The sequence below is a fragment of the Triturus cristatus genome, chromosome 2_2 (genome assembly GCF_964204655.1).
Source record: "Triturus cristatus chromosome 2_2, aTriCri1.1, whole genome shotgun sequence".
Lineage (NCBI taxonomy): Eukaryota > Metazoa > Chordata > Amphibia > Caudata > Salamandridae > Triturus > Triturus cristatus.
The window spans coordinates 410,720,766-410,747,233 of record NC_140582.1 but is presented as its reverse complement, the minus strand read 5'-3'; the positions used below and the strand labels follow the sequence as shown (position 1 = coordinate 410,747,233).

General features: G+C 44.4%; 1 protein-coding gene across 1 annotated transcript in view; it reads left to right on the top strand.

The window, feature by feature from the left end:
* LOC146862305 (bifunctional heparan sulfate N-deacetylase/N-sulfotransferase 3) overlaps positions 1 to 26,468 on the top strand; it is a 534,449-nt gene that overhangs the window by 425,341 nt on the left and 82,640 nt on the right. The window contains exons 7-8 of the mRNA XM_085641499.1: positions 8,034 to 8,216; positions 25,577 to 25,673. Coding sequence (XP_085497625.1) covers positions 8,034 to 8,216; positions 25,577 to 25,673 — 280 coding nt within the window. The remainder of the gene's footprint in view (positions 1 to 8,033; positions 8,217 to 25,576; positions 25,674 to 26,468) is intronic.

Here is a 26,468-nt window from a genome sequence, read left to right as displayed (position 1 = left end):
AATGTTGATGATAAATCCTCTTTACGTGATCATGAGACAGATGCCTCGGCGGTTTTTAACAAGAAACTCATTTTCCTTATCCTTCCAAAGAGTCTAATCGATTTAATACCTCTGCCCCTATCTGCCACAGGAGATATCTAATTTGGGAATCCCAGTAATCCTCCGACTCTTTGATCACAGGGTCAAGAAATTGCACAAGATCTACGTTTGTCCTGAAGATGGTCTCATTGACTTGATGCAACAGAGACCAAAATGTTGATGCCTAATCCATTCTTCTCTCTAATGATTGTTAATTGATTTATCTTTGAGTGCAAAATCCTATGTATAGGACAGACTCATCATATTTTTCAAAGAGGATGGAGAACCATACATTGATAACTAGGATATCTTCATATATTTGATCTATATGTTCTCTGTTGCCAATGTTTGTTGAGTTTGTCGTTGTTATTTCTGTACCCTTATTTATCCTATTAATGATATTTGAAGTGTATTTTCCTACTTTGGTTCACCCGGTTGCTGTAATTAATTTACTAATTTATTTTGTTTCATTTAGTTTGAGTTATTCCATTGAGTGTGATTAGATGTCACTCTATATATACATCTAGAACTACTCAAAATCATTTCTTTTCCTTTCTAACTTTTAGAAAGATGCCATTTTTCTGCTCTTAGCCCTGTGTGCCTGCAGCCTGTCTCCAATACATGTCTGGGTAGTTGACAGTTGGACTCTGTGCATTCCCTCTAGATAGCCACACACAAAGGGAACCTATGTGTGAATGAGTTGCCTTCAACATGCTAATAGGTTGTTCCTGGGCAGGTTGGAGGGAGGAGCTGACACACCTGCATAGGCTTTGTCTTGTCCCCACACAAAGGGATGTATAACCTCTGGAGTTAGCCTGAAGCCAGGGCTGTGAGGAATGACCGCTGTGCACTTCAAAGACCCTCTTTGAAGTCACCCGCACTTCAATGGCACAACTGGGTATAAGTACTGAATCTCTTATCCTACCACTTCAGTAGACTACTGGACTGTGCTGTCTTGCTACCTTTAACCCTCTGCCCTGCTGAGAAAGTATTTGACCTGTATCACTTGAACCAAGAGTGACTGCAAGAGCATGCTGGTTTGCCCCCTGTTCTAAGTCTCGAGGACATGAAAGACTTTTCATCAACCTGCAACAGCACATGGACTTTGCTTGCTGCAAGTTTTGCCCTGCCAAGTAGTGCCAACCCATTCCTGGACCCTTGGAAGTGGGTATAAAGTGCTGCAACTGCTAGAATCCACACATCAACGCTGTTTCGCTGATCCAAACCAGCGCATCTCCCTCGGTGCCGACATAATGCAACTGCCGCAAGGACCAAAGCCATCAGATCTCCAACTGCATGACACATCACCTTCAGTTCCCAACGCATCGCCTACATTCTGTGGTTCAACGACGACGCATCTTCGATTTGTGCGGCCCGATGACGACGCATCACCTACAATCCTGTTCTTCGATGACTAAGCATCTCCTTTTGATTCCCACATTGTGGCTCCGTCAATGACACAGTAAAGCTACTTTTAAGCGGGCCAAGGGTGGTCCCCGTATCTGACCTGCTCTCCATCGCGGTCTGCCTGAACTTTCAGATTTGTCCCGGTCCAGCATGACCAGATAGCCCCGGTTGACACTTTTAAACACTACAGATTTATTTATTCTTTAAAAATGTATAACTCTGGTTATACTTATTGAATTGTTGTCCTTTTGGTCTTGTTTTGTTCATAAAAAATATACTCTATTTTCTAACTTGGTGTGGAGTCTTTTTGTGGTGTTTTCTCTGTGTTACTGTTTGAAGTGTTACACAAATACTTTACACACTGCCCATTAAGTTAAGCCCCCCTGCTCTGTGCCAAGGAACCAAAGGGTGAGCACAGGTTAGTTTATGGTCTGTATCTGACTTACCCTACAATTGTGGTTCCTGCTTGGGCAGGGTGCATACCTGTAGGAAACTGGCTCTTTGTATGATATATTAAACTGAGATATATCATGTAAATAGTCCAGAGGTTCCCTTGTGAGTGGAAAGGGGACTTGCTATGGCAATCCCAAGGTGCTCTTCTAGGGGGTAGTGTGGTCAAGCAGCCTTAGGCTTAACACTGAGGAGTGCAAGATACCTGCAAAGACACACAATAGTCAAGAAATGAGACACAAGACTCAAGAAGGAAATCCATGCCAATTTATGAAAATAACACATATCTTTATATTGGTTTAGAAACCAGATGCAATTTGTTCCGGTTAGTATGTTTTTAAATCGAATTTCTTTTTAGTTCAAAAAGTCGACACAGTGCAATTTTCAGAAGCTGCAATGTTATTCTATGGGAGGAAAAGTCAATGAAGCATTCAGGTAAAGTACGTCGACTTATGGGACCAATCTCCAGGAGTTAAGGTGAGTGGTGGGCATGGTCCAAGTCAGCACCAGCAGAACACCACCTGGGGCACTAGGGCGGCCGGGTGCAAAACAGTGTTGGTTGCCCAATGTTACTCCATGGGGATCAATCTTCACGTAAAGAGGCTGCAGGCTTGGACTGGGAGGCCAGTCGGGCTGAACCAAAAGGAGAGCCCAGGCCTCATGATGCTCGGGAACGTAGGGAAACCTTGGGTACTCTTCTCCATGGCCCAGGGATGACGGGTGTGGAGGTATCTTTAGGCACCTGTTTTTTACTTACCGGGAACAGTTGCAGTAGAGGAGGCCTGCGTGCAGAGGCTTGCAGGTGATGTTGGAGAGTTCACTGTAGGTCTCTGGAGGGCTGGGGGACAACAATGCCACTGTTAGCTCACTTTAACTCAGGCTTGGAGTGACTGGTGCAGTGGTGTCTTCAGGCGTCGGGTTTCTGCGGTTGTGAAATCCTCACAGTAGTCTTTGGTTGACTGAAGGGTGCAGAGAATGCAGGTATTCTATTTCGGGAGATCTTGGTTCTTGGGATCACCACGCCCCCTATATGACCACTTCCTCTGTGAAGTGTCCTAACCCTGCCCCAGAGTTCCTAAATGTGCCAACATAAGGATGTCCACTTCTGAAAAGTCATACCCACATCAGGTTAGACCACATTAGGGGGGTGTACTAACCTGGGGGGTGGCCACACCTACATGACTAGTTAATTTCCCACCTGTCCAGGCACCACAGGACTCTGGACAAAAGGGTGTAAGCTCCACCTCCCGTTAGGAGAGCCAGATTTGCAATTTAAAGACGGAAGCTTCTTTGAAGCTCGCTGGCCTAGGAGTGCTAATCAGTAGGTCATCCTGAGGGAGGGGGTGTAAACACCCTCTTCCCATTCTGGCATTGTTTCTGATTTCCTGAGAGCAAAAGCCCTCACCCTGGGAGGACAAAAACATTTTTCGGGTGGCAGGCTGGCAGAGACCAGTCAGCCAACACACCGGAGGCTAGTAGGTTTTCAGGGGGCTCCTCTAAGGTGCCCTCTGAGGATCTCTATTAATAAATCCAATACTCGAATCAGTTTGGGCTTATTAATACGAGATGTTTGATACCAAACATCCCTATCTTCAGAGAAGCCATCATGTAGCCTGACAACTCATTTTCACCAGTGTTTAGCACATGTTCTAAAATGGCTTTACTGTTCACTTGTATTGGCAGTAATGGAACTGACCAGCACAGGGGCATATCTGCTAATGCAGGTATGCCCTCACATGCAGTATTAAGCACCCTGCCTTAGGGCTGTTAGGCCTGCAGTAGGGGTGGCATACAAATACTATATGCAGTGTTAGGGAGAAGGCACACAGAGATGTGTGACATGTCGTGTTTTCAGCTTTATCTGCACCAAAGCACGCAGCCTGCAGTTCTAGTCTGGCATGTGCTTGGTGAGGGGACCCTTAAGGTGGCACAATTCCTGCAGCAGCCCTCGGGGTACCCTCTTTAGTATACCAGGCCCTAGCTACCACAGGTACCACTTACTAGGGACTTAGAGGGTGCTAAAGGTATTGCTAATTAGGGGAAACAATTGTACAGTTTTGTGAAATTGATCTGGCACTAGGAACCTGGTTAGCAGGAACCCAGTGCACTTCCAGTCGAAATCAAATCATGTACTAGGCAAAAAGGGGTGACCATGTCAAAAAGGAGTACTTTCCTACAATATCTCTCCCAACCAGAAACCCAGTTTCTAACACACATCATATCTAACCCAGCAGCCCCCCCATGAAGGTTTTCACCACATTTACAAATAGAGCTAGGCAGCATTCTGGATATATTTTACAGTAAACTCTGGCATAATTGAGAAATGCTGCTGTCCAATTCTCTATAGTTACTGGGACTCCCGTCTTCTAGTCAGTTTAAATTCCTCCTCCTTTGAACCTTCTTTTGGCCGATCCTATGCATACAATATTTTAAAAACCTCTATATATTTGTCTTTTTATATATACACTCTTTGATCAAAACCATTATTTGCACCCTAAAGGTTTTGTAATGTATGGAAGCTTCTTTACCTTCGCCTCATCACTCTTCTTCTTCGGACCTTCTTCATCCTTGCCCTGTCCCCTTTGTCATCACCAACACCCTCCACTGTGTCATTCTCTTTTGGCTCTGCCTTTGCAAGTCTTCAGTTCCCTTTCCTTGATCCTGAACATACCTACCCTTCAAGAGATGGACTAATTGACCTTCTACTTCCCTTTTACAGCCCACACTAATTTATTTATTTGTGCACAACTTTTTGCTACCTGCAACTCCTTTGTTGGCTTTATGATCGGCGACCTCACAGAAAGGTTGCCGTCCTGGAACCAGTTGGCACTCCTGCACTGCCATTGGCACTCACTTTTTCAACTTCTTGAACACTCACCAATGTAAACACTAACTCCACTTCCCTCATCAGCAGTTAAACCCCAATGATGGAATCACTAAGCGGATTCCATCACTCCATTTCTTTCCTACCATCACTGTCCATTCTCTCTCCTTTCCCCAAAACCTCATCATCATAATCCAGCAAAGTGTCTTCAGGCAGACACCACTCATCACCCCGCAGACCTGCACTTCTGCCTGGCAACTCTCCGTCTCTCACATCCCTATTGCCAAATTCAGCTGCCACATTCATCAGGAGTCTTTGTATTGACTGAAAGGAGGCCATTACAAACCTGATCTTCGCTCTTTAAAGGTGGTCCAACGCCATCCCAGAACCAGCCACACAGGCCTGAGCCCTGTCTTTGGTGTGGAATAATTGAACCACATCAAACTCTCCCAGCTGATTCCGCATCCATCCATAAAACTTACTCTGCGGCGTAACCCTCCTCGCCTTGTCCCCATTTTGACTCATCCAGGCTTGCTCCTCCTCATCTCTCTCCTCACTAACCCACAACTAATGGCCCGCCTGCAACGTAAATGCTCCGTCTACCCCAGCTAACCTGTCAGGTGCTTTGCTTCCTGCCCCATTACTGGCCCCACAGGTGGCTGGCAATACTCTTTTATAGCCAAAGGGCCCCACCTACCACTTATCTTGCTACTTGTCTTATTGAGCCTTTCCTTCTAGGGGTGTTTCAACTGCCACCACACTCTTTCCCCCCCCCCCCCCCGCTGTCTGGGTTGTTACTCTCCAGCATCCAATTACTCGCACAATAGAGCGGAGCAGTGCCCCATGCCTGAGCTGGCTGGACGTGTCAGTTCCTCCTCTAAGTTTATCTAGCTGGCCTGCCCTTGTGACACTGTCAAGTAATTTTTTTTGCAGTTTTATATAGCCCGAACTAGACCCGAAGGTATTGGAGCACTTCACATGAGCACCAGTTGCGTTACACAAGGATACATGTATTAATTGGTAGGCACGGGAAGATTAAGTGATTTACCCAGAATCGCAGGATGTTGGGTCGATGCCTTGTTCCCCAGTTCCAAAGTCAGCAGCGCTGACCATTATGCCACATCCTCTCAAGTTGATTTGCAGACTTCAATCATGCTCCTCCCTGCCCCACCCTCCTATGGTGCGCACAACCCGTGGTGACACTCCCCTGCTGCAGCTCCACAGGCCCGTACTTCACAGTGCGGTCCCAACCCGCTCCTTCAGGTACCGCCATACATTTTTTCTTGCCCTTCCCCACCAATGCTGCATGGAGGGGACTGTCAACTAATCAAGGGCCCACTTCAGCGCCTTCTCTCTCCCTGACCTCTTCACTTAACTTTTGGGTTTGTGAAGTGAGCGTGCCAAAATACCCATGCCTGGTCCAGCACACCAGGTTTCATCAAATCTGCCCTCAGTGCGTCACTGACTGCTTTACTCTGCGCACTAGCCAGCATGTCAAAACACTACTCTAACTGCACTACTTCCTGCCAACTACAAGTCCTAAAAACCTTAAGTACTACCTGAACTGCCAAAAGCACTGTCGCAAGATCAGTGCGCCACCCAGGTAGGTCACATAGGAGGTGCCAAATCTAACTGACTGCTCCTCTGAAGAGTAAACTCCACCCACCCCATTCTGGTGGCCAATTGCCAAAACTGTGGTCACCAGATCACACCCCCCGCCTAAAGCGCCCCGGGGCAGAACTCCAAAGTCGCGCACATCTCCCAAGCCCTCATTTGTATTGCTTAATGATGTGCAAATGTCCTCATTGGATTGAGCGAGGCGGGTATGATTTAATAAAAGACATCAACAGCGCTGAACCGTATCAACACCAAACCATTGTCTTTTAGAAAGAATACACCCATGACGTTTTATTTCATCATCAGCCGCTTTGATGTTTGATCGCGATCACTTTCGCGGCCGCACGGCCGCTTTGATGTACTCCGTGAGGCTTCAATAGATTGCAGCAATTAAAACAAGCATTGGCATAGCCAATAGGTCTCGCTTTTGGGACCTTATAAGTGTTTAGTTATGCAACTGTTGCATGGCTAAACACTTATAAGGTCCCAAAGGCGAGACCTATTGGCTATGCCAATGCTTGTTTAAATGTGTTGCCGCGAACCAACAACGTGACTGTGAATTGTTTATCGGAATATGAGTCTAGAAACATGCTAAGGAAGGGTTTGGAGAGATATCTGATGTACCTCGGAAACAATGCGCTCCATCGAAACCACACAATAAATTGTATTCTTTTAATTTTTTCCCTCCATTTTTTAAATATATTAAATACTCTGCATTTCACGAGACTGCACGTTATGCGGACATACTGTATCCTCACACACCTCGGGTATGATGAGGCAGCCAGTTTGAAGAGCAGAACGTTTCCTCTCTGTTCTCCATATTGGAATTCTACTCAGAAACGTGTCCCTTGTCGCGCAGGGAGCCTCCCCAAGGGGCATGCAAGTCAGGGACGTGTAGCGTCGCAGTCAGCAACAGCGGAAGTGTCAAAACTAAACGAGCATTTAGAAACAAGTGTGTTTTTTTACTCAGGATTAAGCAGAGTTTTTGAAAGACAAGGTATTTCCAATGTTGTGGTCGAACTTCATATTCTCTGAAATGTTGTTCAAGAAAATGTTGAGAACGAATTGTGGCGGGCCGCTTATTCTGTTTGGTGTAATGGCTTTAATGGACCGACAAGAGTGCTTAGAAATAAGAGATTCGGAGATAGAATGTTCATCCACCGAAGCTAAAATGTCTTCAGCCTGTTTTTTTGGTTCATATTGATTCACTAATTGTAATAATAGCATTGCAAACTTAGGACATCCCCTCATTTGTAAGCTCTGTTGATTTCTGAATGCGCCGCTGCCCATGTCAGCATTATTTGTTTCAAAGTGAAATCACTGGTCTGTATAATATGGATAAATAATAAATGCATTGTTAGGTATGCAAAACTCACTGGACGTCTATTCTAGCAAGAAATCGTATATATAACGTTATATCATCTCTGCCTCTACCGGTCTGCCTCGGCCTCTCTCTACCTTCCCTCTCACTCTCTCTTTAACCAATACTGTTTGTTTTTTTCCTTGATGATTCCTGTTTCATTCTGCTCTAAAGTGGTGTACCGTTCAGGAAAGAACATACTATTATATTTAAACTGTGCCAACAGTGCCACCTAGTGGTTCGTAGTGGGAATTTTAAATTTACTTGCTATGTTTTTATTTCCTTTTGCCTTTTCAGATCAGCATCTTCATGACCCATTTATCCAACTACGGAAATGACCGCCTGGGCCTGTACACGTTTGTTAACCTGGCCAATTTCGTTCAGCGCTGGACCAACCTGAGGCTGCACACCCTGCCGCCCGTGCAGCTGGCACACAAGTACTTCGAGCTTTTCCCGGAGCAGAGGGACCCGGTGTGGCAGGTAAGGCTTTGCAAATGGCTGCGGTAATGCTTTGAGCAGGGTGGCCAACTGTCCTGCATTTTGCAGGTTTCTCCAGCAATTGTTGCTCCTGTACTGCTGCTGGTACAGAAGCACTGCGGGTCACCCAGGGCATAAGTCCTACAAAAAGAAGTGGGGGGACTGACCATGTCAGACACTATGCAAGTGACATCATGACGCCTGCCATCACAGGACATGACGTCACGACGTAGTGCTATAAAAGAAATAAACTAGTGCTATTTAAATTATTTGTGTAAATACTGGGACAGACCACGCCCTCTGACAGTCTGACAGTGTTTGCACGTATATGCAGTGTTAGACCTGGTACCATTGGTGTGAGTCTCCCTTCCATTTTTTCACTGATTGCCTCCTCTGTTTTTGATATGTTTTGCTGGTTTAGATGCTTTGGGCACTGTGCCTCTGCTATTCAGTGCCACAGTGCAAGTGCTCCCTATGTTAAATTGATGTATTGATTAGTGACTCCATGATTGGCTTATTTGATTTACTTGTCAGACCTTAGTAGAGTGCACCATGTGTGCCCAGGGCCTGTAAATCAAATACTGCTGGTGGGTTTGCAACACTGGTGTGCCACCCACAGAAGCAGCCTGTAAAGTGTGTCTCAGGCCTGCCATTGCAGAGCCTGTGTGCAGTCTCGTACTGCCATGTCGACTTGGTAAGTGCACCCACTTACCAGTCCCTAAACCTTCCCTTTTCTGCATATCAGACACCCCTAAGGTAGGCCAAAGGGAAGGGTGCATTGTATGTAAAGGTAGGTCATGCCCTGGTGTGTGTGGTATGACCTGATAGTGAATTACAGCCTATTTCGTTTTTCACTATTGCAAGGCTACCTGTCCCCATAGGCCAGAATGGGCAGTTTGATTATAACACCTTATAATCCTAACTGACCCAGGGAACATGGTAGAAAAACAAATTTAGTATGCCTGAACTCAGAATGATAAAATACATCTTTTAGTGAAGTTGGTTTTTAACATTCTGTGTTTGAAAATACAACTTTTAGAAAGTAGGTATTTTCTTACCTAACCATCCAACCTGCCTCTGCTAGGTTGTGTATTGCATGTCTGGTTTGCGAGTGGCAGGGGCTGGGGAGGCTCCAGGAGACAGGGTGAGTCAGCACAGGGCTGAATAGACCTATCTGCATGTAGAGTGGTGGGAGGAGTGGCACCTGGGCCTGAATAGGGTTGTGCCTGCCTTCCACAATGCTGGCTCCACCCCCTGTGGTGTGTCTGAGGACCCTGGCCCACACTGACAAAGGAAGAAGGTGTACACTGGCAGAATGCACCCAGAACTGGTTTGAACTAGGTACAGGACCCTCTGCCTTCAGAGTACAAAGGATTTGCTGGTATAAATATTGGGGCCCAGACCCTAGGACTTTAGATCTCTTCTGGAACAACAAGACAAACCTTTGCCAAGGGGAAGAACCAAGGAAGCTGCAGGAGTTTGGACTGCCCCCCTGCCAGTGTGCTGTGTTGCTGGGTTGGCCTGCAGTGGTGTCTTCATTGCCAAGGAAGGGAGAAGAAACTTTTAAAGAACTTTCATCATCTTGCAGATTATTTCTCCAAGGGCTTGAACTTGTGCTTGCCTCCTGCTAAAGTCTCATGGCTACAAGACTTCACCACCAGCTCCCCTCTGAATTTCCTTGCTGGGAATTCTGTCTGCAGAAGCCTGCGTGTCGCTGGGAGCGCGAGTCAACGAGAAGAAGCATTTCGCCGCCGCAGCTGTTGCCGTCGCATCGCCGGAGAAGCGTGTCGCCGCAGCAGAGGTCGCCGCCACATCGCCAGAGAAGCGTGTCTTTGTCGCAGCTGTTTGCCGTCGTATCACCGGAGAAGCATGTCGCCACCGCAAGGGTCGCCGTCGCTTCACCGGAGAAGCGTGTCGCAGGGCCTGTCGCGGCTCCAGAGTAACAGAGTTCGCCGCACGGCCGTTGGGTGTGCACGCATCGTCGTCACATCATCGTATCATATCAAGGGTGCCATCTTATCGCATCGCACCTGATTGTCACATCGCATCGAGGCGCCATCTTGCCGTATCGTAACCGGAACGCAGTACGAGAATCAACGCATCACCTCCTCTCCGGTAAGGAACAAGACACATCCCCTACTCTGCACAAGCATTGAGGAGCGACGCATCGCCTCCCCCGAAGCAAGGAACTGACGCATCACCGTCCCTGCAAACCTTTTGTTTGTTTTGTGTTACGCATCCAGGTACTTTTGTGAGAAACGTGTCGCATTTATCAGCAACTTGAACTAAGTTACTTCTACCATCTTTAAGTCTATTTTGAGTACAGTATTGTGGATTTTTGTCATTTGTGGTCTTGTGTTAAGTCTATATAAAGAATACTTACTTTTATACAACCTGTGTGGTGTCCATTTGTAGTGTTTTCACTGGGTTACTGTATGTGTTCACAAATGCTTAACACACTGCCTCTGAGATAAGCCTGTCTGCTCGTGCCAAGCTACCAAGGGGGTAAGCAGGGGTTATCCAGGAGTGTAATCCCCTTTCCCTGACTTAGAAGCAAGGGTCCCTATTTGGTCAAAGGTACCTACCTCTGCCAACTAGAGACCCCCAGTTCTAACATACAGGGACAGAACAAAGGCAAAAGCTGCCTCTCTTAAATACCTGTGAAGAGATATCAAGCTGCGTGCCTTTGTTTCCCTCCATGATATTTACATTAAATTCAATTCAATTAATCTTTATTCGGATATGTATATATCCATAAAAGCGCAGGTCAAAATACCAGCAATAAAAATCCATACACTAAAAAATACACAGTACGTGAAGCAACAACTTCATAAAAGCAATATTCACGTAGAGACTTATAGCACGTACCAAATAGCAGCAATACAAAATACATACATTATAAAAATACACAGTATGCAAAGCAGCAACATCATAAAAGCAGGGTCCAAGTGAAAACTTATAGCACGTATCAAATAGCAGTATGGTGATGTAATAATATAAAAGTGCAGTCGAGTAAATAACAGTGCAATGATCTAAGGTAATACAAAAAAAGACGCATAAAAGATGAACATGGAAACTATCAGGGCAAAAATAAAAATAAATAAGTGAATTCACACAAATAAACTGAATAATTTTACAGAGCATCAAAAGTTGGTAGGTTAAAAACGATGGAAAACTGCCGCCAGGGGGATGCTCATTGAAGCACGTGAGCGAACTGCCACTTTCAAAAAGCATCCCACATGGAAAACCAGATCATCCCCCTCCAGTTTAAGAATTTCCATGTAGGCTGCTTTGTAATCAGTAATGGCAGTTACCTTAAAAAAAGGGATAAAAATTTGTTTGGTGTATTTTTGGTAAAAATTACAAAAGAATAAAAAATGTAGCATTGATTGGTTGCTGTGATTGTCACAAGGGCAAGGCATTTGCTCAAGATTAACATTAAACTCCAAAGGGGAGCAAAGCAGAAATTTCAAAGTGCCAGCCCTTAGGCGAAAAAGTAGACTTCTTTCCCAGCGACCTATGTTCTTTAAAAGATAGCTAGATGGCAGGTATGATGAGTAACAAATTGCTTCCGCTAGGGACATATACCTTGCAACTGAGGATTTTGAGAACTCTTTTTCATATCTTGCATTACTATACTGTTCATATAGAACCTCCTGAAGGGATTTTTTGTTCATGCCCTCCGTAAATTCCTTATAGCAAACATACTGTGAGGAAGAAATTGGGGCCCCCAGGAGTTTCCGACAAAATCTATTTTTCTCACCCTGCATACTACTGCACTTTGTAAAACCCCAGACTTCAGCGCCATATGTTGCGGTGGAGATGCACTGTGATTTATAAATAATAATAATAGATAAGCCCACCTTGGCCCTTTTTTGTTGTGGGAGGCACAGAATTGAGTTAGTGGCTTTTAAAAACTTGCTCCTACTATGTGCCACATGATCTGCCCAGGAACCGTTGGCTGCAAATACCAACCCCAGATAAGGGAAAGTGCAAGTGCAAAATAAACGTTCGGAACCTAAGGAGATTGAGTTTGGTACAAAGATCTAGACCGGCCATAAAATCCACAAAGCCCCAAACTAAGGTGCGTGGTGCGTTGGGTGTGCGGCCCATTAGAACCGCATCATCCGCATACAGTAGGGCGGAGAGTATATTACCATTCATTCTCGGGACATCGTTGGTAAGTTTGATCAATGCATTATGTAAATCATTAATGTATCAAATAAATAGGAGAGGGGCCAGTACGCACCCCTCCCTGACCCCTCTACCAATATTAATGTCCTGTGAAACCTCCACATCCTTACTGATCCTCACCCGTGCTTTCAGATCCCTATGCAAATAAGCTAAGAAATGAACTAAAACTTCGTCCAACCCATAATTTAAGAGAGTGACCACAAGCGTGACCTGTTAACAAAATCGAAGACTGAGGTAGGGTCCATAAAAGCCAAATAAATGGGAGATTTCCGGGCTATGGAGTATTTGCCAATAATCAAGTTTAGGTTTAGGCACTGTTCCACTGTGCCTATTTTACTTCTAAAACCTAGCTGGCGTGAGTTTAAAATGTGTTCCTCCTCAGCCCAGGATCTGATCTTATTAAACAGGATCCTCCCTAAAATCTTCAATGTATTATCGATCAGGGAGATCGGTCTATAGCAACTAGGGTTGGATTGGTCCCCTCTTTTAAAAATAGGAACGATGATGCTGGTAGACCTTGTGCTCAGAATTATAGCGTTAGTTAAGTTATTAAAAACAGTTAATAAAAGGGTTGCCCAAAACTCTGGTTTATATTTGATGAGATCGATGGGAAGCCCATCAGGACCAGGAGCTTTGTTGCCTAAACTTTGATGAATAGCATCCTCAGTTTCTTACATGGATATCTGAATCCGCAAGGCAGCTTAGTGGTTAAAGGAATCCTCATTCGAGATGGAGCTGAATAAATCTTAGAGAAGTGGGCTTCTCATGCTTCACTAGTTATGTTACAGCTGAGGTAAGTGAGTGTTAGGCCCATTGATCTCATGTCTTTAACTGCTGCCCAAAAAACATTCCCATTATTAGGTCTGGCAGCACATGCTAGGTTAACCCAGCGCTCTTTTAGGATTTGATCTTTTCGTTGTCTTGACATTTGTTTATATTGGCGCCTCAGGGACTTAACAGGCATTGCATCCCTTGGCTTCATTGTAAGTGCCTTGCGAAGCTCTGTCTGCTCGTGAGCAGGCGTTATTAAACCATCTTGGTCTCTGATTGGAATCTACTGCAGGCCTAGAACTCTATTGTTTGATACCTCCACACGACTGAAGGCATTAATTGCCTCAGGGTTGGGGTCGGTTGATGACAAACAGGTGTCAATGAGTGAGGGATGTGCTTTTATCATTTTAGAAAATAAATTGTTGTTATCAACACTTCGCCAGATCACTCTCAAGTTATCGGTAGAGGACACTAAATTATTGGCCCCAAACTCTTTGGAAAATTCCGGTCTAGGGGCGCATCTAATTATTGTTGCGATGGGATTATAATCACCCTGAACAGTTGGTATGACCTCAGACTTTAATAAGCAGTCTTCTAATGAGACAGATATAAAAACGTAATCAATGGTTGAAGCACAACCACAACCTCTGTATGTTGGTTCAAAACACATCTTTATGGGGTACAGCCGCAATTTCCATTACATTAGGTCAATTATGATCAGACAAATGATCCAACAATTCTAAACCTCTTTTACATGGGGGCACACAGGCCAAGGAATCGGTGACTAATTTGGTATCCCTAGGGATCCTGGCATTAAAATCACCACCTAGGCAGATACCAGCTAAATTGTGGTGCATCTTTTGACTTTGTAGGCTAGAAATAAAATTAAACAAATTCATAAAATTCATATTCGTTAAGGCATGAAAATCATTATTATAAAATTTAATAAAACAAATTGAGGCCCCCGTGTGTAAATCAAGGCTTGAAAATTATCGTTATCTGTGACAAGAGCCTTAGCACTACCGCCTGAAGAGATATTGACCCAAGTTGTAAGTCCGCCAGATGGGCGGCCTACCTTGGGAACCTTGAATGGTATTAAAACATTCAAGCCCTTCTAGATGTAAGTCCTGTGTAGACCAAGTTTCTTGCAACATAAGGATATCATATTTTTGGACTATATTTATCCAATCATCAGAATTTATTTTAGATACTAAGCCGGCAACGTTCCAGCTTAGTATGTGTAAATTTGCGTCAGTATCAGGGATAACTAAAATATCATGTCCTGAGGGCTTTGTCATGATGGGGATGGAGATGGTCTTGTCTGGTGTTAAAGTGGATGACAGTCAATCCAGGCTATCTAAGCCAGACAGGGCAGAAAACCTGTTATGTATCATTTGGGAAAAAACATTGTGGGTATTTGGCCCCGGGGTCGGTTTATAGAAAAAAACCAAAGGCAGTGACCAAACAAGAGTTGGGATGGTAGTATTAAGCTCCTGTGTCATCAATATAGATTTTACCAATGACGGTAGTAAAAAGTTAATGACAATAAAATCTCCCTCGATATTCTTCGGTGAGGAACCAACCCACCCTACCCTGTGTGCCATTATGATATCACTAATGTTTGCCATCCGAAACCCTTTGTGTTTTACAAGCCAATCGGCACTTTTGTTTCGCAATTGGTCCCAAGTCTCAGTCTGATTTTTTCTGAGGGGGGGTACACTTGCTAAGACTAATACATAGGGACATGCTGCCGGAGGTAAACTAAGAACTTCCTTACTAGCCTCAGCAATTGCCATACTCACAGAATTTTTGGTAATCACAATCGCACCTTGCGCACTGCCCCCTGGGGTAGCTCTATTTGCAGTGCTCACAGAAGCAACATGAGGAGCCGAATGCATATGTGAGGATGTACTGGATGAGCTACTGGTGCGTCCAACAACAATAGGCAAAAGGAAGTGGAAGAGAACAAGGAAACGGGTATCGCGGCAACGGACAGTGAAGCCCCCAACAGGGAAGAAGTGACACAAAATCTCACTATGGAAGATCAATCGTCCGATAGTTCTAATCCTCACAAACAACAGGGGATCCTCCTAGCCGCCGACTTAGATTCATTAGTCTGCATTAAGGAGGAATGGTATGCACCCACGGAAAACTGATAAAACATCTGAAAGCCGGGGGCAGAGCTATGGGTGCCCCAGGCCCTAATGGCATCCCTCTGATGTTGTGCAAACATGACGCAGACTTCTGGAGCAAGGCTTTATTATCAGTCTTTAAGGGCATAAACTCTAAAGCCACCATCCCGGAATCCTGGAAATGATCAATTATCAGTCCTATTTTAAACAGGGCAACATAAACGATCCAAAAAACTATCGACTAATCGCCCTTATCGACGTAGATACAAAATACTACGCAGGAACAATCTTGGATGAGTTAACTTCTTGGGTCTCAGAGAATTCTATCATTCCTACCAATCAAACTGGGTTTTGCAGTGGCCAAGGAACAACAACTAATATCTTGGCCCTAACACTGTTAATGGATGCAACTAAGGAATAAAAAAAACCTCTTCCTTTGTTTTATTCACTATACAGCTGCTTTCGATCATGTTGACCAAGCCAAACTCTGGGGAAAACTTGAAAGCTGGGTTTTACCAAATTTACTCTTGGATCGGCTCAAGCAGTTACACACAGATACCTGGGTTAGGATTAAATTAGGCGCTGGGACACATATCTCAAAACGAATCATGACCTCGAAAGGCCTCAAGCAGGGGTGTGTACTTGCGCCTCTTCTCTTTAATCCTTTTTTTTAGCTGATCTCCCAGGGGAGTTGGATAGCTGCACATCCCATGCTCCAAAACTGGGAAACCAGGTCTTGTCAAACCTGCAATATACAGACAACCTGGTTTTGATAAGTTGGACTCCCATTGGAACACCCTCCAAATAAATCTTAAGAAAAACAAAATTATGGCAGTTAACTATCATAAAAAGAAGAATAACAGTTGGTTCCTAGATGGCCAACGTTTGGATCAGGTAACAAGTTATAAATATCTGGAAATACTTATGGACCATAAACGTTCCTTTAAACCTCAGCTAGAGTCCATGCCGAGAAAGGGAACTATGACTTATTTAGCATTGAAATCATTGAAGAGACGGCTTCCCGACCTCACGCTTTATCCCTTCCTAGAGGTTCTGCGGGCCAAACTGCTGTCGACATTAACATACGGGAGTGAGGCTTTTAAAGGCAAAGATGCGGCAGCCTTAGACGTAGTAATAGCCAATTCTTATAGAGCAATTTTCCATCTTCCAAAATATGTCTCCCCTGCTCAAATACGGTTGGAATTTGGGCTCCAAAGACAAACAGTGGAAATAAGGAGTGAGTATGTAAAAAGTTGGCATAAAATCCGAAGTGCAGAGGCAGGATCCCTAAACTTCCACCTCTGGAGTGAATTACTTTGTCAGGGCAAATGCCCAGCCAGGGATTATCTCTTTGACTCCATTGCGCTGCTGGGTCTGAACTCTGGGCCATACCAGCAGATCATCTTTCCTTCAAAAAAGCAGTGAAAAAGACAACATCCATGCTATCTGTTTTAGAAGACAAAGCAATTCTTACTAAAAAGGCACACGGCTGGATAGTGCTCAGTGATTACGTAAGGTTCAAACCACAATCCTACTTGTGTGCAGGAGTCAAAATAAGAACAAAGGAAAATTTCCTAAAGCTACGATTGGGGGTTATTGCAATCAATCCCCACCTTCCACCATGGGAAAGGAGAGGAGGTACACTGACTTGCCGTCTATGCGGAAGAGGGAAGGAGGATATTATTCATGTAATCTGTAACTGTTCCAACTTAAAGGATATAAGATGCACCTTGTTACGTCCCTTTTTCAGGTATTATGGCACCCGGTCCTGCAGGCAGGCAGTGAAGCTTTGCTTCAACCCTGTTGACGTTCAGCTTAACTGTTGGCCAACAAAATTCTTTGATACAGTAACCAAGAAACTCAAAAACTTGTCGTGTACTGAAGTATGTAAAAAATAAGGGTACAAGGGCATCTGAAGGGAGTCGCCAAAAATGAATATTAGCACTTTACAGTTGCACCAGCACTTTAATTTATTGCCTATAGTTTTAGAAAACGCTTTTTATATGTTAAATTAACTTAACAGTTTCCCATAGTTGCACTAGCACTTTAAATTAATGACGCCCAACAGTTTAGAACAACGTACATGGTTATGCTCTGTCATGCTGCATGTAAATAAACGTAAGTTACTGTTACTTCAGCTCTCTCTGAAGTATAAGAATTTATTTGTGTTGTCTTACAGAACAGCCAATTGTACAAACTGGGAATATTTTATTGATGATCTTTTTAACGGTGTTTTTAAGCTTAATTAATTTGTGTACAAGGGAATATTTTTGTTATGTATTTGCAAAGATTTTAATTAATCAAGCAAAAATAAATATTACCTTACCTTACCATACCTTACTGGTGCGTCCAGTGTTAGATGTGTTATTCTGGGCGGCAATAGATTTAAGTGAGAAACATTCCTTAACTTTACTGCAAGTGTCGCAGGCACCAGTAGAGGGAATAGATGTTAGTGCCGATGCCTGCGACTGTTGACTAAGATTAAGCACACTAATGGTCTGCAAGTTGGAGTCCGCCCCTTGTTTGACAGTGGGTTTGGGGGTATTGATTTGTGTGCTTAATCTATTTGACAGTGACTCCAAGTGATCTAAACATTTCCAAAGTGCAGTAAAGTTCTTATCCACAAGATCTTTAATACGCTCACATACAGTGTCCACGATAATGTCAATTGAGGTGTCACCAAGTCTGTAGCGAATTGAAGAAACTGCTGCGGTATTAGTCTGGGTATGGATGGAACGGTTTAATGCCTCAACTGATGTTAAATCGGCAGTGGTCTCAGGAGCCTCCGCATTCAAAGAAGATGGAGGGCCCTGTATCCATGAACTCAGGGTAGTACGTGGATGGTTAGCACGAGGAGGTTGTTTCCTCTTGGAGCTGGTGGGTTTGGCCAATTTTCTTTTTCTTTTGGCCCCTAAAATTGCTGGAATCGGGGGAGCGTCCATGTTTAGTGCGCTATTACCACTACAGGCTACCATTGATGGGTCCTCATTGCCCTCCATATTTCAACCAGCTCTTAAAATCGGTGAATGGCTGATAGCACTGATCTGCCTACAAGGAGTCGGAGAAGAGCCAGCACAATCATCTTGGGCCACTCCTACCAAAGGGCAAGTCTGTGGAGCCACCAACCCCAGAGACAAAGGCCTCTTGGTTAGCTCAATCTCAGTAGCAACAATGTTAACTGCCCTTTCCAACATACTATCTATGCTAGTAGGAGGTCGAGAGCTTGGTATACAAGTGCGTTTCCCCATGGCGTATATATTTCAACACTTAATACTATTAGATGTATATGGCTCACCTCGGCAAAGCTTGGAAGATGATGCCTGGAACAGGAATGGCCTTGCCCTGCCTCGTCCGGCCTCTGATGGGCCCAAACGGGCCCGCCCTTGGCCCGCTGCGGGAGCCTTGTCATTGTTTTAAGCGCCTCCTGACGCTTCCCTGTGGTGTTGGCGTAGTTGGCGGCGTGCGCGCCGCTGGGGCTGATTGGGGCTTGTGATCCACCGGGGCCAGGAATGGCTGCAAGTGACTCCAGCGGCTGTGGCGGCAGGCAATAGGAGCTCCTGCGCTGCGGGAGCCCTGTTGTCATTTTAAGTCCCTCCTGGCACTTCCCTGTGGCGTTGGCGGCGTGCGCGCCGCTAGGGATGATGGAGCTTGTGGTCCAACGGGACTGGGAATGCCCGCAAGTGACTCCGGCGGCGGTGGCGGCAGGCAAAAGGAACTCCTGCGCTGTGGGAGCCCTGTTGTTGTTTTAAGCACCTCCTGGCGCTTTCCTGTGGTGTTGGCAGCGTGTGCGCCGCTAGGGCTGATGGGGCTTGTGGTCCACCAGGAATGGTGATGGCGGAAGGCAAAAGGAGCATTTACATTTAAATGTGATGTTCCAGCCGCCTCCAGTCAAGATATTAAAAAAAAGAAAGGAGGGCTGATGGCCCCTTAATTTAGATTTAGCTGGAGGTGAAGAAAAAAAGCCCCCTCGCTGCCTGCACATTGCTGCTGGAAATGGAAAGAAGGCAACGTGCAGGCGCTGCTGAATGTGTCCCGGTGTCTTACACTGGGACAAGTACAACATATTTCTGTGAGGCCCAACTTCTTGGCAGGGGGGATTGGTGTCCACCCTGTGAAAATAGTGGGTGGACGCCGTGGACCTGCGTGTACCCCTGACTCGTGCCCTGAGCTCACCCATTGTCACCCATTTTGATTCCCCGTAACTTTAAAGCATAGCAAAGGATAAATAACTCTAACTTTCTGCCCAATGTGAGCTGTACTACAGGTGATTGTGACTGGGATGCAAAAACTGCAGCAGAGGCGGATCCTGCATAGTGCAGTTTCAGCAGCACGGTCAAATATAATGACACGAATACAGCATCCTGCTGTTAAACAGCCCTGAATGTGTGAATACAACTACCATGGGAACTTGTCCTAGTATTATGCTCTTGGTGTTTATTTCTTCCTTTAAGCCAGTTTCAGAGCTCTCACCTGTTGTCGTATCAGTAAACAGAGGCCCAGAAAGAGTATAGTTTACCCAGGATCAAACACTTTCCTCATGTAGCAGAGCCGGGACTGCAGCACAGTGTTTGCATCAAAGACTAAACATTTGCCACCATATTGCATTTTGATAAATATACTATGAGACTGATTGGACATTATATGTAGGACTAGAGAAGTGCCCTATTGTTTTAACTGCGTGCTTACTAGCAGCTTTACATTGATTCTAAATACTCCCAATCTTGGCAGAAAACAATGGAAGAATAAGTTCAAAAAGTAATTGCCGAAGAACACAATTTGGCCTAATGGAATGCTTGAAATAAAAGCCTTGTCTCTTGATTCCATGTTTCCAAGCAGTCCACTGGGCCATACCTTGAGATAAAGTGCCCCTCCAAGGGAAATATTTGCATGTGCTATCATTATATGCTGTCACAAACAAGTGCCATGTGTTTTTACGACCCTTACAGCATTCTCTTTAACTTTGAAAATGGCCCTTGATTGAGTCGTCTTTGGAACTTGAAAGTGAAATTAAAACGGTCCAGCATCTACCATCCTGTGTTGTGGGTTACGCCCAGCTTTAGAATAGTGTTCGCCTCCAGCATATCCTGATGAAGTGGTAAAGCTGAGATTAGATGTCATTTTCTTAGTTCAGTGGCTAAAACATACCCAATGGACCAGGCCCTGTGGCAATAGGTGCTTACTGGGCAGTTTACGTCGAGGATGCCGATATTTACCATTCATGCTTGAAGGATTACTTTTTTATTTTGTTTGCATACCAGAGTGGTTCTTTTTTCTAAACGTGTCTCTCAAAAGTTGCAATACTTCAAGAGGGGGTAAAGGGATTAGAACTCAAATGCAGTAAAAATAGTACTCAGACTAAATAAGCTCAATTTCCAGGCAAGGTATATCTTTTAAGATAGCCCAATCTAAAGGAAGGAGACTTAGAATGAAACCCTAAAACTGCACTACGCGACTAAAGTCCCCTACACCAAAAAACATCTTCTATTGCCTCTGCGTGCAAGCAATATGTCTTGTGCGCTTTATGGTTTCACACTCTCACAGTGTCCTGCGAAGTGACAATGGAAAGTTGGCCAACATATCTTAGTGGTATGCCTGGAAGGGGAGACATTGGTGATAGTTATTGGTTTTCAACAGTGCTGCATGCCACCAGTCTGATGGTGCAGTGCTTCCCAGTTGTACATCAAGACAAATGGGAATGGAAGAAGAGTTGTCAGAACAATATATAGTATGTTCTATTTCAGTTTTCAATCCAATGATCAATTTATTTTTATTTTGGGGTGGTTGCATGGCATGGGGTTCACGTTTTGATTAAGATGTACATCCTTGTGAGTTGAGATGGGGCACAGCTTTAAGCTGGCAAGAAATTAAGGGCCAGCTGTACGAATATCTGGTTGCAAAATACTGGTCAAAAATTACAACCAGTATTTTTGCGATGAGGAAAAATGTTTAATAACTGACCTATGTACTTGTAGGTCAGTTCTTAAAAGTTCAAATTGTAGTGGATCGCAATCCAACCTACTGCATGAATAATAATGAGATAGGTTGCAAATTACATCTCACTACAATTGAAGAGCAGCGCAAGGATGGTGGCCAGCTGGGGCCAGCAGATCACCATGTCTGTGATTGCTAAATAAAGGAAACTTAAAAAAAATGCAACCCATTTTCCTTAAAGGAAATGGACTCCTTTAAAAAATAAAGTTATCTGTTTTCTTAAGTTTGTTTCAGAGAAATGGTTCTCTGGATCACTGCCTCCTCTTAAACAAACATTGTATTACAGTAAAAAAAGGATCCCACTTATAAAAAGAAAGAACAAGAGGGAAACCTCTTGGACCCATCAGGCCCTGTCAATGAAGAAGAGTGGCCCAGTGGGAGAATCAGAGGGGGTGGAGGAAGTTTAACGGGCCAGTTTTGCACTGTAAGTGGTGGTGGTTGGATCAGTGGGAAAAGGGAGAAGAAGCAGGAGATGCTTCACTGCCACTTAGGCTACTGTCAGAGGCGAAGAGCAGCCCACCGGGGGAAGTGGGAGGCAGCAGGAAACATCACAGACCCGCTGTGCATTGTCAGTGGTGAAGAACAGCCCAGCAGCAGAAAGGAAAGGCAGCACGAAACAACACAGACCCGCTTACTGCTATCAGTGATGAACAGCGGCCCATTGGAAATGTCATGGACTCACCATGTGGATAATGAAGAGCAACTCAACAGGAAAAGGAGAGCAGAGAGTGTAGGGTACCCCCTGCCCAAAAAGAACTGAGAATAAAACCATTTGTAAATTAAACAATTGTAATTTTTTAAAAAAATATTGCAAAAGTGTCTGGACTTCTTCTTAAGGGTGTTTACATCTGTAAAATGTTGCAGGCAGATACCATCACAGGTGGACAATCTGTTAGCCAATGACTAAATACCGCTGAGCCACAGTAGCCAGTGTCAGGAACAGTGAGTAAAAAAAATGCCACTTTATGCTTTTTTATCTATGTCTGTGTGTTTGAAATGGGTTCTTTAGTTGGCAGAGGTATCCACCCTGGCCAAGTAGGGACCACCACTGTAGTCTAGGTAAATCAGTTAAACACTCTAAATTAACCTGTACTCACACTCTGGTAGCTTGGTACAGAGCAGTCAGGCTTATCTTAAGAGGCAATGTGTAAAGTATTTGTGAAACACTTAAATTATAGTAACACAGTGAAAACACCACAAAAAACTCCACACCAGTTCAGAACAATAGAGAATATTTATCTGAGTATAACAAGACCAAAACGACAAAAATCAAATCAGTGGAACTTGAGAACGGATTTTTTAAAATTAAATGTGAAAACAGTGCTTAGATATCACTAGAGGTCAAAAGGTTACTTGAGGTCGCGAGGGACGAGTGCATATTTAAAGTTCAGGCCGACTGCGATCGACAGCAGGTCCGCTACAGGACACAGACAGGTCCTGCTGACATGCTACCTTGGATGGAGCAAAGCGTTGAGGACTCGAGGAGGTGCCGTATAGACTTCAATCCATGGACAGAGGCAAGCGTCTGCGTCAATCCGCTCCTTTGATGGAAGCTTCTTCAACGAACACCTGTACGATGCAGACACTGTGTTGCCATTGAGCCACGCTGTTCGTCAAGCCGCGCCTGCTGTGGAGCCACTGTCATTAAACAGTTGCAGCTTCAGAGTCAAAGGGAGATGTGTCGATTCCGTTCGGCTCAAAACTGCCGCTCCGTTGATGTAGAAAAAGCTGTAGAAACCCACTTACGAAGCCCAGTACTGGAGGGGGCACCACAGGCAATGGTATGAGTCACAGAGTGCAGAGTCCAGCAGCACTAGGAGAGTTGCAATAAGTATTTTGTGTCCCTCAGACATCAGAAAACAGGAGGTAAGCAGTCAAGCCGTTTGAGTCACTCTGGGTTCAAGTGGTGAAAGTCCAGTCCTTCTCACCCAGACAAAGAGGGCAGCAGACAGCACAGCACAGAAGAAAAACAGTTCTCTCATAGCAGCAGTCCCACAGAGTAGCAGTCCTTCAGCAGTACAGCCATCCTTCTTCTTGGCAGAGTATCCACAGGTCCAGCAGTGTACTAACTTGATGGTGTCAGAGGTCCAGTATTTATACTTTGGTGGCCTGGTTCGGAAAGGTGGAATAAGCTTCTAGAAGGGTCCTTTGAAGTACAAGGGTTTGCATGCTTCCCCAACCCTGGCTCCAAGCTAGCTGCACTGGGGTTGTTCATCCCATTGTGAGGAGCTTGTGAGGAGACTGGGCACAGCCTATTCAGGTGAAAATGCCAGCTCCTTCATCCCCTTAGCTCAGGAAGGCCCATCAGCCTGGTGATGGGACATCAGGATGTAAATAACACCCCTTAGTTCCCTTTGTGTGTGACTGTCTAGAGGGAATGCACAAGCCCAGCTGCCACCCGACCCAGACATATATTGGAGGCAGGGAGAGGCACACAGGGCTTAAGGGCAGAGAAACTTTCTAAAAATGGCATTTCTAAATTAGTAATCATAAATCCAGCATCATTAAAGAGGATTTATCATTACAAGTCCACAGGTGCCAAACACTACTATCCTATTCCCTCTCAATCAGGAATTATACTTAATAGCTGTATTAAGTAATCAACAATGTTTACCTATGAGAAGGGTAGGCCTCACAGTAGTGAAACACAAACTTGGAAGTGTTTCACTACCAGGACACGTAAAACTAAAAAGTATATGTCCTGTCTTTTACTTACACAGCTCCCTAGAGCTTACCTTAGGGGTGATATATATGTAATAAAAGGGGAGTGTAGGGCTTGGCAGTGGGTTTTAAATACCAAGTCGACATGGCAGTGAAACTGCACATACAGGCCCTGTAGTGGCATGCCTGAGACATGTGTCAGTGTTGCAGGCCCTCTAGTGGCATTTAATTTACAGGCCCAGGGCACATACAGGTCATTTTACTAGGGACTTATAAGTGAATTAAATATGCCAGTTGTGGATACACCAATGTTACCATGTTTTAGGGGAGTGAGCACATGCCTTTAGTACTGGTTAGCAGTGGTAAAGTCCCAAGAGTCCTAAGGCCAACAAAACAGAACAGCAAAAAGTGAGGCAAAGCAAGCAAAAAGTTCAGGGGAAGACAACCCTAAGGCTGACAGGTCTGCCAGTGTGAGAGAGAGAGGGGGAGGGAGAGAGAGAAAGAGAGAGAGAGACAGAGGGGGAGAGAGGAGAGAGATGGCTTAAGCTTTCGCCAATCACCTCCCCAGTTCACCATATCAAGCAAGACATTACCACCTCGTCAATAAGCTTATTTCTCTCCAATATGGAGTTGGCAGCGCCTTGATCAGACAGCTTCTGCCTAAAGTATTTTCAAATCTAATAATAACATCACTTTATGGACCTCCGATGGGCTATTTGACGTTTAGTTGTGCCCCGACACTGATGGGTCACAGGTCATAGCCCACTATACAATGCACATTCAATATGGTTTTAAAGGATCTGCAAGATTGAGTGGAAATGGACCGCTTCGGTGAGGTGCCACATTTATTATTTACAAGGAAAATAAAGCAACGTTGCTCCATTTTGAGTGTATACAAGAAAAAGAACAACAGCACAAAAATAGCTATAACAAGCAGCGCCCTTCATTGCACGCGTAAACCATCTTCATTGGAGCCTTGCAAGTGATTTTGCAAAAATGACTAAAAGAAAGAAGGTGGGTGCTGAAAACAGTGTCTCAGAAATGCCACATATTTGAATGCATTTTATCTCAGGAGTGCGGCAAACAGGTACATCTTACCATGCAGTTGTTTGGCCATCGTTTTATTGCAAGTCTTGAAGTGCGCGAGACTCGTGTGCTTGGGCATAAAGGAGACAGCTGTATTTGTGACAAATGTGGTGTGTGGAAATATTCATGAGATAAAAGGTGCAGTCAGGTGGAGCTGCCATAATTATTTCCATGAATTCACCAAGCACTTTACAATATCACACTTACATCCCAAGGGAATGCGCCGCAAGAAAAGAATGTGCAAAAAAAAAAATGTAAGCGATTGTGTTACGTTTTTTTAGAACAAACCACTCAAAAAGATAGACTTTAGTATTAGGCCCCCTCATCCACTAGCGAAGTCATCCAGTGAGTCACAAACTTTGATGAGCTAGTTCCTTAATATGATGGATTTTAAAAAGCAAATATGTGTCTGCCTCAAAGTTACATTCATACCTCTCTCCTAGCCCCTCCCGCTCAATATGATTCCTAGATATGACACATGCAATAAAATATAATTTTACTTTTTCTTTTTTCCCCCAATTGCTGCAGAACCCCTGCGACGACAAGCGACACAGAGATATCTGGTCTAAGGAAAAAACATGTGATCGCCTACCAAAATTTCTGGTCGTCGGCCCCCAAAAAACGGGTGAGTAAGTGAGTGAATAAGAGTAAGTGAGTGAGTTAGTGAGCGAGTGAGTGAGTGAGCGAGCAAAGGAGCAAGTGAATCAACGAATGAGTAAGCAAGTGAGTGTGTTGTAAATAGCTGTTTGGGGAAGTTACAGGCACGTGAAGGGAATGGCTTAGTGATTAGGTGCATTTTAATGTAAACATTTAGAATAAAAGTTGTAGGTGCATCATCATCTCAGTCCTATTGTGTTTCTTGTTCCCCGCTGATCAGGGAGAAGAAAGGAGCTCCAACAGAAAGCAGTTGCTAGTTTAATACATTTATATTCAATATGTGCATACTTCCGTAAGATTATTCTCCCTAATATCAGTGTTGGGTGAATTTTAATTCGAGAGACACCAACTGGTATGTCTCCTAGTCCACCAATCTGCAGATCGGGAAAGGTGGGCATTGATTTCACCAGCTGCTGATTTATGAATGCTGCTATAGGTAGCTTTCTTCACAACTCAATGTTCTCCTGCCACAAGTTGGTTTACTAGTTTAAAGAATGTACGAATTCTGCGCATAAATCCATTTGTTTTATACAGACTACTCGAGGTGATCTGTTTTCAGAAACTCTCTGTATTTCCCTGAGGTGAAATGATAAATATTGGTGGAATTCACCCTTTTTTCTTCTTTTGGGAAACAACTTGCCAAGTCCAGTTTCCTGGCTGTCTGGTACCATCGGAGGTAGGAATGGATTTGTCAGGGGTGCCCTGTGATGGTGATTGACAATAGTTCTTTTGTAGTGATTCATTTTCAATTATTTTGCTTTTC